The sequence below is a fragment of the Macaca thibetana genome, chromosome 4 (assembly GCF_024542745.1).
Source record: "Macaca thibetana thibetana isolate TM-01 chromosome 4, ASM2454274v1, whole genome shotgun sequence".
NCBI classification, from domain to species: Eukaryota; Metazoa; Chordata; class Mammalia; order Primates; family Cercopithecidae; genus Macaca; species Macaca thibetana.
In genome coordinates, this window is record NC_065581.1 from 154,241,290 (window position 1) to 154,254,243 (window position 12,954).

General features: G+C 45.8%; 2 protein-coding genes across 2 annotated transcripts in view; one reads left to right on the forward strand and one right to left on the reverse strand.

Moving 5' to 3' along the window:
- The window catches only part of REV3L (REV3 like, DNA directed polymerase zeta catalytic subunit), a 659,986-nt gene that overhangs the window by 510,144 nt on the left and 136,888 nt on the right, over positions 1-12,954 (forward strand). The gene's annotated exons all lie outside the window — the stretch shown is intronic.
- GTF3C6 (general transcription factor IIIC subunit 6) overlaps positions 1-12,954 on the reverse strand; it is a 1,097,326-nt gene that overhangs the window by 5,357 nt on the left and 1,079,015 nt on the right. The window contains exons 2-6 of the mRNA XM_050789105.1: positions 3,753-3,936; positions 3,323-3,403; positions 2,075-2,138; positions 1,942-1,986; positions 30-143 (exon numbers count right to left, since the gene is read on the reverse strand). Of these exons, the coding sequence (XP_050645062.1) occupies positions 30-143; positions 1,942-1,986; positions 2,075-2,138; positions 3,323-3,403; positions 3,753-3,806 (358 nt within the window). The 5' untranslated portion in view covers positions 3,807-3,936. The remainder of the gene's footprint in view (positions 1-29; positions 144-1,941; positions 1,987-2,074; positions 2,139-3,322; positions 3,404-3,752; positions 3,937-12,954) is intronic.

Below are 12,954 nucleotides of genomic sequence, written 5' to 3' on the forward strand. Positions count from 1 at the left end.
ACCTATTTTCAGAGAATAAGGGAACTAACCTATGTTTTCTTCTCCTTCCTTCTTCTCTGTCAGAAGAGTTCTTGTCATGCTGAGCTTCTTCATTGTATGACATTTATATTTTAGCACTGTTTTATTATTGCCTTCTGTATCAGCTAGAACAGAAATGAACTCCATTATTATACTGCTTGTGCTATCAAATAAAACAAAGATGAAGCCTTAATAATTCCAGTGTAGGGAGTCAGATTAAACTACTTCCTGTCAAGACAGTGTAGTAAATTCAAGGTATAACTCATCCCTCCTGCTCCAAGCATAGAAAAATAACAGATAAAATACATTAACAGGCCAGGCACAGTGGCTCATGCCTGTAATCCCTGCACTTTGGGAAGCCGAGGCAGGTGGTTCACCTGAGGTCAGGAGTTCGAGACCAGCCTGGCCAACATGATGAAACCCCCGTCTCTACTAAAAGTACAAAAAATTAGCTGGGCATGGTGGCACATGCCTGTAATCCCAGCTATTTGGGCGGCTGAGACAGGAGAATTGCTTGAACCCAGGAGGCGGAGGTTGCAGTGAGCAGAGATTGTGCCACTGCACTCCAGCCTGGGCAACAAGAGCAAAACTCTTGTCTCAAAAAAAAAAAAAAAAAAAAAAAAAAAAAAACATTAACAATTGAAAGTATAACTGGATTCAAAAGTAACAAACATCTTCAGAGGTCAGAAACACAAAGTTATGAGTGCGATTAAACCCACAGGTCTAACAGGCTTCATCCTTGAAGTAGAAATTGGGGCCAGGAATTTTACCCTATAGCGTATTGGGGTCTAAAATTCTACCACTCAAATGAAGGACCAAAGTCAGACTTACTACCTGAAGCCAAAGTGTGGAGTAGGGACATTCTCAATCACGACAGGCTGAGAAAAAAAATTGCTGCCAACCTGCTGCCTGGAGTTGAAACTTTCAGAAAACTCTATGCCTAGGCAGGAGGGAAGATGAGGCCCTTGAGCCAAGGATACGAAGCACAGACACTTCCATACATTGCTACTCTGAGTGTAAATTGATATCATACTTTAGAAAGTAGGCTGCTCTGCCTGTGAAGTAGCCCTTCTTTTATTCCTTGGCCAGGAGCAGTGGCTCACACCTGTAATCTTTTTGAGAGGATCCCTTTGAGAGGCCAAGGCAGGCAGGTCACTTGAGGTCAGGAGTTTGAGACCAGCCTGGCCAACATGGTGAAACCCCGTCTCTACCAAAAATACAAAAATTACCTGGGCGTGGTGACAGGCGCCTGTAATCCCAGCTACTCAGGAGGCTGAGGCAGGAGAATTGCTTGAACCTACCAAGTACAGGAGGCTGCAGTGAGCCGAGATCATGCCACTGCACTCTAGCCTGGGTGACAGAGTAAGACTCTGTCTCCAAAAAAAAAAAAAATTCAGGAGAGTGATGATCTCTGAAGACAGAGGGAGAGAAATAAGTTTAGAAATGGAGAGAAGGACTTCAAATGTATCTGGAATGGGTTTGTTTTTGACACATAGTCTAGCTCTGTTGCCCAGGCTGGAGTGCAGTGGTACGATATCGGTTCACTGCAACCTCCACCTCCCCAGTTCAAGCAATCCTCATACCTCAGTCTCCCAAGTAGCTGGGAGGCACATGCCACCATACACAGCTAATTTTTGTATTTTTAGTAGAAATGGGGTTTTGCCATGTTGGCCAGGCTGGTCTCGAACTCCTGGCCTCAAGTGATCTGCCTGCCTTGGCCTCCCAAAGTGCTGGGATTACAGGATTAAGCCACCTGGCCCAGCCTGGCATGTTTTTTTTTAAACTATAATCTGCGTCACATTTGGGAAAATGGTAGGATATGATACAGCTAGACAATGGATACATGAGATATTTAATGTTTATTATGCTTAAGTATGATTGAAATAGTTCATATTAAAAAGGGCTGGGCTAGTAATCACTTACCATGTTCAACGTTTTCTTCAAATATAACACAGGTCCCAAGAGTGTCTACAGAAAAATACAAATTGTTGAGAAGAGCTACCATCTCTGAAAGGCCCATATCAGAAAGAGTTCCATCTATCTGACATCCTCCTACCTTCATACTCCCCAGCAAAGACACAGCTGTCCACTTGCAGAATGGGCCTCTCAGTGTCAATGCCCTACAACAGAATAAAGGATCAGAAAAAAAAACATGATTAGAAAAAGGCTTCAACATTATAACCTTGCTACCAAGGAAACTAATCTCCAAAACTGGGGAAACTCTAGAGCATCTTGTCCTACCAAGTACAGGATAAACTACAATTGCTCTGATCACAGCAGCTACAACTTGAAGACTACTTAATTCATACTCAAGTAACAAGGTCTATTTCAATCAGCATCTTCTTCAAGAGTAAGCTAAGAACAGAGGAAGTTTTGTCAACAGTAGTGCAAAGAGTCTATCTATCTGTCATCTATCTATTTTTTGAGACAGTGTCTAGCTCTGTCACCCAGGCTGGAATGCAGTGGCATGATCATGGCTCACTGCAGCCTTGACCACGAGGGTTCAGGCAATCCTCCCACCCCAGCCTCCTGAGCAGCAGGGACCACAGGAGCATGCCACCATGCCCAGCTAATTTATTATTTTATTTTTATTTTTTGAGATGGAGTTTTGCCCTTTGTTGCCCAGGCTGGAGTGCAGTGGTGCGATTTCGGTCACTGCAACCTCCGCCTCCAGGGATCACGCGGTTCTCCTCTCTCAGCCTCCCGAGTAGCTGGGATTACAGGCGTCCACCACCATCCCCGGCTAATTTTTGTATTTTAGTAGAGATGGGATTTCACCATGTTGGCCAGGCTGGTCTCCAACTCCTGACCTCGTGATCCATCCACCTCGGCCTCCCAAACTGTTGGGATTACAGGCGTGAGCCACCGCGCCCAGCCATTTATTGTTATTATTATTGTAGAGAGGGGGTCTCGCTATGTTGCCCAGGGTGGTCTCCAATTCCTGGGCTCAAGTGATCCTCCCACCTCTGCTGAGATTATAGGAGTGCTGAGATTATAGGAATATATGTACTGTTCCATATCACAATGTTACTTCCTCCAAATCTGTAACTTTCTCTTCAGCCACACATTCAAACAAGCAAGCAAAGTTAGCCATTTTCTCCTATCTGCTCCCATAGTACCCCTGTACTTTTACATTACACTTAATTATATATTAATTAATTATACTTAGTGTACTTCTTATCCTTAGAGTTCACTGCTTTGTAAGGTGAAATAAATATATCAATACTTGTGGACAGTTATTTCACCATTCTTGTTTTACATTTAAGAAACTCTAGAACAATCCCCCCAAGTCTAGAAAACTCACCAAAACCTTGCATTTATTTTGACATTTTGAGAGAAAGTCTGAATCAATAATTCCTGATAATTCCACCAGAACCAACTGCTCCTGGTGAAAGAAAGAGGGGTTAATTAACATGCTAGTACGCGAGCGGGCAAGAGGGAGCAATTAGCAAAAGAAGCCAAAAATCCCACCTTTGTGAAAACAGGACTCTGTTTTCAGCAAGAGGAAACGACGCTACCTAAGGTAACTTCCCGGTACTTCCCATCCTAAGTACGGGGTGACGATTAGGGCTCAGGTCCCAAGCTGCCCGGCTCCGCGTGCCCAGGAGCAAGAAGCCGGTGAGGAGCGTCGGGGCCTCCCTCCCGCCCGCAGCTCCCCGACTCCCTTCCCCACACACGGCCAGCACAGGTATCACCGCCACTGCGGTGCAGGCTTTCGGCGTAGCGCTTACTACCTCCTCTTCCTCCTCTTCTCCGTCTTCCAGACCCCGCTCGTCGGCCGCCGCCATGGTCCCTTGGCGCTTCGCCTCCTAGTCACTGGCCACGCCCGCCCGGAGCCGCCATCTTGAGTGCGGGCAGCAGCTCCTACGCGGAGCAGCTCACTGGGTTCCTGCCACTCCGCTCCTCGCCGCGCAAACCGCTCCTGCCAGAACTCAAGATGTCGGCTTCCGGTGGGCGGGTGGCTACGGGCGCCGAGAGCGCTGGTGCTCGCGTGGAGACTCGCAACGGCTCACTCCTTGCTTAGTGACTGAAAGCGGGGGCGGGGGCTAGGCTGCTGTAGGCAGCGGAGCGCTGTCGGTCACGCAAGACAGGCCCTGCGATCTAGGGAGTCGCCGGGCTCCCGGTCCCGCTGGCGGGGAGGACTGGCAAGGCACAGGGGATAAAGGTGAAAGCAAGGAAACCGTGGTTTCAGGCGGATCATGGACAGAAAGGCCTTGTGTTGACCCGAGCACATTTCTTGGAAAGAAATTATTAATATTGTGTCAGCGCTCATCCTCAATTCAACGTCCCCCAAGCCAAGTTAAAGGCACATTCAGTTTAACACTAATGAGCGCCTACACGGTAAAAAGCACTGCACCAGGAGCTATGAAAAATAGAAAGTGGGCTTAAGTTTTAGGCCTGCAGGAGCATAGGATCTGTGAGAGGTATATAAATGGACCCAAGCAAGTGCTGTAGAGATACACATTGTTATAGCAATACAGAGACCTGGGCAAGAGAAGTTTGAACAGAATTTTCTTAAAGTATCCCATAGATGTTTCTGATTATGAAAGAAATGGTCTTCGAAAGAAATGGTCTTCCTACCTGAGATAGCATGATCTAGTGGTTAAGATCATGAGCTTTGGATATTTATTTATTTAGAGATGGAGTTTTGCTCTTGTTGCCCAGGCTGGAGTGCAATAGTGTCATCTGGACTCACTGCAACCTCCACTTCCAGGTTCAAGCGATTCTCCTGCCTCAGCCTCCCGAGTAGCTGCGATTATAGGCATGCGCCACCACGCCCGGCTAATTCTGTTATTTTTTATTAGAGACGGGGTTTCTCCATGTTCGTCAGGCTGGTCTCGAACCCCTGACCTCCCAAAATGCTGGGATTGCAGGCATGAGCCACCGCGCCCAACCTGAGCTTTGGATTTTAATACCTGTCAAGTTCTACTGCATTAACAGCAAGGCTTTGGGCAGATTGGTTATTGTGAGGATTAAATGAGACAATACATATAAAATAAATTTAGCCCAGTATTCAGCACATAGTAAGCATTTAAAGTGCATTTAATCTATTATTAGTAGTAATATATAATTGTTTTAGTATGCTGCTCTCTTTCTTTTATTCTTTGTTTCTTTCTCTTTCTCTCTTTCTTTCCTTTCTTTTTTGTGACAGGGTCTGGCTCTGTGGCCCAGCCTGGAATGCAGTGGTGCCATCGTAGCTCCGTGTACCCTCAAACTCCTGGGCTCAAAGGGAGCCTCCTATCTCTGCTTCCTGAGTAACTGGGACTACAGGTGCATGCCACAGTGCCTGTCTTTACATAATGGTTGTATGAGTGTGCCATAACTTGATCCTCTATTTTTTAACACATAGGTTATTTACAATTTGTGGATATTGTAAATAACATTGTAGTAAACACTCTTCTGTGTATATTTTTGTCCAGTTGCCTAATTAAATGTATTTCATAGTTTAAAAAAGTAGAAGGAACACTGGACCTGTTAGAAGTACATTTGAATTCTAGCTCTGAAGCTTAATAATTGTGAACTTTTCTAACCTCAGTTTTCTTTCTTCTTTCTTTTTTTGAGATGGAGTCTTGCTCAGTCGCCCAGACTGGAGTGCGGTGGCGCGATCTCGGCTCACTGCAAGCTCCTTCTCCCGGGTTCACGCCATTCTCCTGCCTCAGCCTCCCGAGTAGCTGGGACTAGAGGTACCCGCCACCACGCCCGGCTAATTCGTTTGTATTTTTAGTAGAGACAGGGTTTCACCGTGTTAGCCAGCATGGTCTCGATCTCTTGACCTCGTGATCCGCCGTCTCGGCCTCCCAAAGTGCTGGGATTGCAGGAGTGAGCCACCGCGCCTGGCCATCAGTTTTCTTATTTATTATATGAGAATGAAAATAATTATGCTTACACCAGGCGCGGTGTTCCTGAGCCATCATAGTAGCTGGGATTACAGGTGTGCGATACCACACCTGGCTAATTTTTGTATTTTTAGTAGAGACGGGGTTTTGCCATGTTGGCCAGGCTGGCCTCGAACTCCTGACCTCAAGTGATCCACCTGCCTCGGCCTCCCAAAGTGCTGGGATTACAGGCATGAGACGCCTCACCCGGCCAGAAAGTGAGCCTTCTACCCCTGTCCCCCAACCATTTGTACTAGTTTCTTTTATATCCTTTCAAAGATATTCTGTGTGTTTACAAAAACACATGTATATAAAATCTGTGAAATAATTTTTATTTATTTTTATTTTTTTGACAGAATGAGACCGTCTCATTCTGTCACCCAGGCTGGAGTGCAGTGGCACCATCTCGGCTCCCTGCAACCTCTGCCTCCTGGGTTCAAGCAATTCTCTTGCCTCAGTCTCCCAAGTAGCTGGGACTACAGGCACCTGCCACTATGCCCAGCTAATGTTTGTGTTTTGATTAGAGACAGGGTTTCACCATATTGGCCAGGCTGGTCTTGAACTCCTGACCTCAGGTAATCCACCTTCCTCAGCCTCCCAAAGTGCTGGGATTACAGGTGTGAGCCCCCGCAGCCAACCAATAATTTTAATATTAGAATGTGGCATGCATACTGGAAAACCATTCCCTTGGAAGGAAGACATGATCTAGAGCTTGTACCCTGTGAAAATAAGCTTAAAGTTTGAAACATCTTTCAGACTCAAAACAGGAGCTTATTAGGCACAGTAAGCATCCATAGGCACCCATCAGCATCAGCTTTGAAAGAGGGATACAAGCCTTTTGGTGATTGGGAGGAATTTCCACAATCTTAAAGTGGGACTTCATTCTTAATACAGTCTACTCTCAATGACTTACAATTCTTAAAAAGATTAAAAGGAGCCGGGTGCAGTGGCTCAGGCCTATAATCCCAGAACTTTAGGAGGCTGAGGTGGGAGGACTGCTTGAGCCCAGGAGTTTGAGACCAGCCTGGGCCATATAGTGAGACCTCGTGTCTACAAGAAATTTAAAAAATTACCCAGGCATGGTGGCACATGTGTGTAGTTTCAGGTTCTTGGGGGGCTGAGGTGGGAGACTCACTTGAGCCCAGGACCTCAAAGCTGCAATGAGTTGCAATCATGCCACTTACTGCACTCCAGCCTGGGTGACAGAGTAAGACCCTGTCTCAAAAAAGAGAAAACATTGTGCCAAGTGAAAGAAGTCAGACACAGAGTACCACATACTGAATGGTTCCACTTATATGAAATGTCCAGAATAGGCAAGCCTATAAAGAGAGATAGTAGGTTGGGCATGGTGGCTCACTCCTATAATCCCAGCTCTTTGGGAGTCCAAGGTAGGAGTATCCCTTGAGGCCAGGAGTTTGAGACCAGCCTGGGCAACATAGGGAGATCCCATCTCTATCTTTGAAGAGAGAGAGAGATTAGTGGTTGCCAGGGCTTGAGAGGATGGCGGAGTGAGGAGTGACTGCTACTGGATAAGGAGTTTTTTTTTTTTTTTTTTTTTTTAATGTAAAAGCAAGCTTATTAAGAAAGTAAAGGAGCCAGGCATCGTGGCTGACGCCTGTAATCCCAGTACTTTGGGAGGCCGAGGTGGGTGGATCACCTGAGGTTAGGAGTTTGAGACCAGCTGGCCAACATGGCAAAACCCTGTCTCTACTAAAAATACAAAAATTAGCTGGGGGTGGTGGCGGGTGCCTGTAATCCCAGCTACTTGGGAGACTGAGGCGGGAGAATCGCTTGAACACAAGAGGCAGAGGTTGCAGTGAGCCAAGATCGCGCCACTGCACTCCAGCCCTGGCGACAAGAGCGAAACACCATCTCAAAAAAAAAGAAAGTAAAGGAATAAAGAATGACTACTCCATAGGCAGAGCGGCAGCTTGGGCTGCTCTACTGATAATACTTAAGTTCCTTTTTGACTATATGCTAAACAAGGGGTGGGTTATTTATGAGTTTTCCAGGAAAGGGGTGGGCAATCCCCAGAACTGAGGGTTCCTCCCCCATTTAGACCACGTAGGGTAATTTCTGGACGTTGCCATGGGATCTCTAAACTGTCATGGCACTGGTGGGGCTGTCTTTTAGCATGCTAATGCGCTGTAATTAGCATATAATGAGCAAGGAGGATGACCAGAGGTCACGCTCATCACCATCTTGGTTTTGGCGGGTTTTGGCCAGCTTCTTTACTTCGTCCTGTTTTATCCGCAAGGTCTTTATGACCTGTATCTGGTGCTGACCTCCTATCTCATCCTGTGACTTGGAATGTCTAACCTCATGGGAATGTAGCCCAGTAGGTCTCAGTCTTATTTTACTCAGCCCCTGTTCAAAATGGAGTTGCTCTAGTTCAAATGCCTCTGACATATTCCCCCACCTTTTACAAGGGAACCCTTAATCCTAAGGGTTGTAGAGGGATGAAGATCCATTTTCTGCCACTTTTTCAGGATGAACAGGGCAATTATATTCCTGCCTAACTATGAGGGTCTCTTGTATTCAGGGTAGAGAGGAGCTCAGTCAGAAAGCGTCAGTATGGCGAGGGCCACTCATAACTCTTGAGTTCTGACAAAAGGTGATATCGTTTCCAAATTCTGGAGAAAACAGGTACAGAGAAACTAATATGCTCCAAAGTTTGTTCACAGGAGTATACTTTACTCAACTTTTAAAAGCTGTAAATAGCTCAAAGGAAAAGTTTTCTTGATTCCAAAGTCAGCCAATTGTGGTGCTTCAGACTATTTCCTTTGGGTTGGGGGTCTCCTCAGTTTAGTCCCTTCGTGGTTCACCAGGAAGATGTTACTGGAAAGGGGTCCTGATCCAGACCCCAAGAGAGGGTTCCTGGACCTCACACAAGAAAGAAGTTGGGGAGAGTCCATAGAGAAAAGTGAAAGCAAGTTTATTAAGAAAGTAAAGGGGCTGGGCGCGGTGGCTCAAGCCTGTAATCCCAGCACTTTGGGAGGCCGAGATGGGCGGATCACGAGGTCAGGAGATCGAGACCATCCTGGCTAACACGGTGAAACCCCGTTTCTACTAAGAAATACAAAAAAATAGCCGGGCGAGGTGGCGGGCGCCTGTAGTCCTAGCTACTCGGGAGGCTGAGGCCGGAGAATGGCGTGAACCTGGGAGGTGGAGCTTGCAGTGAGCTGAGATCCGGCCACTGCACTCCAGCCTGGGCTACAGAGCGAGACTCCGTCTCAAAAAAAAAAAAAAAAAAAAAAAAAAGAAAGTAAAGGAATAAAGAAGGGCTACTCCATAGGCAGAGCAGCCAGGAGTTTCTTTTTGGGTGATGAAAATGTTCTGAAATTAATGGCAGTGGTTGCACAGCTCTGTTAATGTACCAAAAAAACAAAACAAAACAAAACAAAAACTACCAAATATATATTTTTAAAGGGTGATTTTTATGATATATGAATTATATCTTTTTTTTTTTTTTTTTTTTTTTTTTTTTTTTTGAGACGGAGTCTCGCTGTGTCGCCCAGGCTGGAGTGCAGTGGCCGGATCTCAGCTCACTGCAAGCTCTGCCTCCCGGGTTTTTACGCCATTCTCCTGCCTCAGCCTCCCGAGTAGCCGGGACTACAGGCGCCCGCCACCTCGCCCGGCTAGTTTTTTGTATTTTTTAGTAGAGACGGGGTTTCACCGTGTTAGCCAGGATGGTCTCGAACTCCTGACCTCGTGATCCGCCCGTCTCGGCCTCCCAAAGTGCTGGGATTACAGGCTTGAGCCACCGCGCCCGGCCTATGAATTATATCTTGATAAAGCTGTTTTTTTTTTCTTTTGTTTTTTGTTTAAAAGAAAAGAATAGAAACACTTAAACTGAACAGAGAAGAGGAAATTTGCTTGGGGTGATCAAGGAAAAATCTTTGAAAGGTAGATAACCATCGTGGCTGCATAGAAATGTAATTTGGCTCTGGATCCAAAAAAGATGGCTTAAGGACCCATGGCTGAGAGGAAGAAAAGTTGGAAAGGGTCAAGTGTTATTAGTTTGCTTTAACTGAACCCACTTTAAGCCTTGTCTACTGAAACTAAGGCTGCTGAGGCAGAAATAATTTGAAAAACATTTATTGGAAGCCAAATGTGAGGATTGAGCTGGGAAGACACACCAATAGAGTTAGGAGTGTTCTGAAGTCTGTTACAAGTTACTGGAACAGGCTTTTAAAAGGACGGCCTTTTTTAGGAGAAGGGAGAAGGAGAGGGAGGGAAGGAAAAGGGAGAAGTACTCCTTATACCAAAGTTATTGGAGAGTACATACAGTACAGAATTTACAGTCATTGGCTACAGATTGCAACATGCAGGATACAATGTCTGTGTCCAAGACAATCAGTAAAACTTTATGATCAGAAGTCAGTGTCCTTTTCAGTGTCAGTAGGTTATGCATTAATCAGTATGTCAACAATTTGAAGAACTCACAGATTCTTTACTCAGGGATAGGATGTTGCCATGAGTCACAAGACCTCCCCAAGGCAAGTTAATTTGGAAGCCAGTTTACTTTAAAAGTAAACTACCAAGTGTGACATCTAGGTTATCAGCCTCAAGACAGTCTCAAAAGGTAACTATTATCAAGAATGACATTTAATGAATTATCGAGATTATTTAACAATTAACTAGCAGGGCACAACCCTCAGCCATCTTGGGGTAGGGTCCTGGGAAAGTTGGATCATGGGGAGGCCTGGAGTGAGCTAAAGGCTTGCGGTGATTGCTTGTTACTGACTGATATGGAAAAATGTCTCTAATTTAACAACTGGTATGTTTTTATCAGTGCATACAAGCTAAATATCAGCCCTCATTAGTCTAACTTCCATTTTACACTTTGGGAAACTGACACTTAGAAAATTAGGAAACTTGGCCAGTAGCGGTGGCTCACGCTTGTAATCCCAGCACTTTGGGAGGCCGAGGTGGGTGTATCACAAGGTCAAGAGATCGAGACCTTCCTGGCCAACATGGTGAAACCCCATCTCTACCAAAAATACAAAAATTAGGCCGGGTGCGGTGGCTCATGCCTGTAATCCCAGCACTTTGGGAGGCTGAGGCGGGCGGATCACGAGGTCAGGAGATCAAGACCATCCTGGCTAACATGGTGAAACCCGTCTCTACTAAAAATACAAAAAATTAGCCTGGCATGGCAGTGTGCGCCTGTAGTCCCAACTGAGGCAGGAGAATGGCGTGAACCCAGGAGGCGGAACTTGTAGTGAGCTGAGATGGCGCCACTGCACTCCAGCCTGGACTGCAGAGCGAGACTCCATCTCAAAAAAAAAAATGCAAAAATTACCTGGGCATGGTGGCATGCGCCTGTAGTCCCAGCTATGAGGCTGAGGCAGGAGAATCACTTGAATCCAGGAGGCGGAGGTTGTAGTGAGCCGAGAACGTGCCACTGCGCTCCAGCCTGGCGACAGAGCGAGATTCCATCTCAAAACGATGGAAGGGAAGGGGAGGAGAGGGGAGGGGAAGGGAAAAAGAAAGAAAGAAAGACAATTAGGAAACTTATCTGACTTACTACACTCTATTGTCTTTTCTGGGAAAGCAGGAGAACCTTAACTGACCTAGTAGAGATGCCAATCTCTGCATCAGGCTAGTTAAGAGTCAACAGAATGAGATCGAGCATCCAGCCTTAACAGAGTTGAAGCGGTGTTAAAGAGCTAGGGAGCTGCACACCTGATTAAACTGGGTCAGCCACATCATTCTATGGTGAGACTTTAATGACATTAGGATCAATAACCCTTGTTCTGTAAACATGTCCACTGCTATGTTCTTCATCTCTTTCTGCTTTGTTTTTCACTGTATTTCCGGGGGTGTGAACTGCAACCACAAACTTTGATATTTAAGAAAAACCGTGTTTCCTTATTTTCCTTAAATTGAGCCTGACTCTGAGCCCCTGTCACGTCAAGCTGGCAGGAAAATTTAATCTCAGTCAATATCCTCTCCTTTACACCCCCAGACCAGGCATAGTATCTGAAGAGGCCTCTGCAGTCTTTAATCCATATCGGTTACTACTGAGATTCCCGTGGTTCTGGAAGCCACACAGACTCTTCAGTTTCAGGCACTATGTTTCAGTAAAGCATGGGAATCCCTGCTGTTTGAAAACCTGAAATTTAGAGCAGGCCTTTCTGAGGCTAGACTCTTAGGTCTTGGCATTACTTCTGGGCACTGCTGGGAGAGAAGAGACACACCAGTCCTTTCCCAGCCTAAGGAAATCTCCATTTCCTCCTGCAGTTTTTATTTTTTGTTTTAGATACAGGGTCTCGCTCTGTTGCCCAGGCTGTAGTGCAGTGGGATGATCACAGTGCACTGGAACTCCTGGGCTCAAGCAATCCTCCTGCCTCAGGCTCCCTAGTAGCTGGGACTACAGACATGCATCACCATGCCTGGCTAATTCTTCAGTTTTCTTTTTTTTTTTTTTCTTAATTTAATTCATTAATTTATTTATTTTGAGACAGAGTCTTGCTGTGTTACCCAGGCTGGAGTGAAGTGGCACAATCTCAACTCACTGCAACCTCTGCCTCCTGGGTTCAAGTGATTCTCCTGCCTCAGCTTCCCAAGTAGCTGGGATTATAGGCATCAGCCAACATGCCTGGCTAATTTTTATATTTTTAATAGAGACGGGGTTTCACCATGTTAGCCAGGCTGGTTTCGAACTCCTGACCTCAAGTGATCCACCTGCCTCAGCCTCCCAAAGTGCTGGTATTATAGGCATGAACCACCACACCCGGCCAGCTTTCCATTCTTTTAAACATCACAGATAAAGAAATACAAATTGCCTACCTGCCTGCTTGGAAGGGATAAAGGGGAAAATGTAGGGCATTAGCGTCTCCATAAATTGCCCTGCCATATCACTAAAAGCCTTTCAAAAATTTAAACTTTATCATGTTGGTTTTTTTTTTTTTTTTTTTTTTTTTGAGGTAGAGTCTCGCTAGGTCACCTAGGCTAGAGTGCAGTGGTGCAATCTCAACTCATTGCCACCTCCACCTCCCAGGTTCAAGCAATTCTCCTGACTCAGCCTCCCAAGTAGCTGGGATTATAGGTGTGC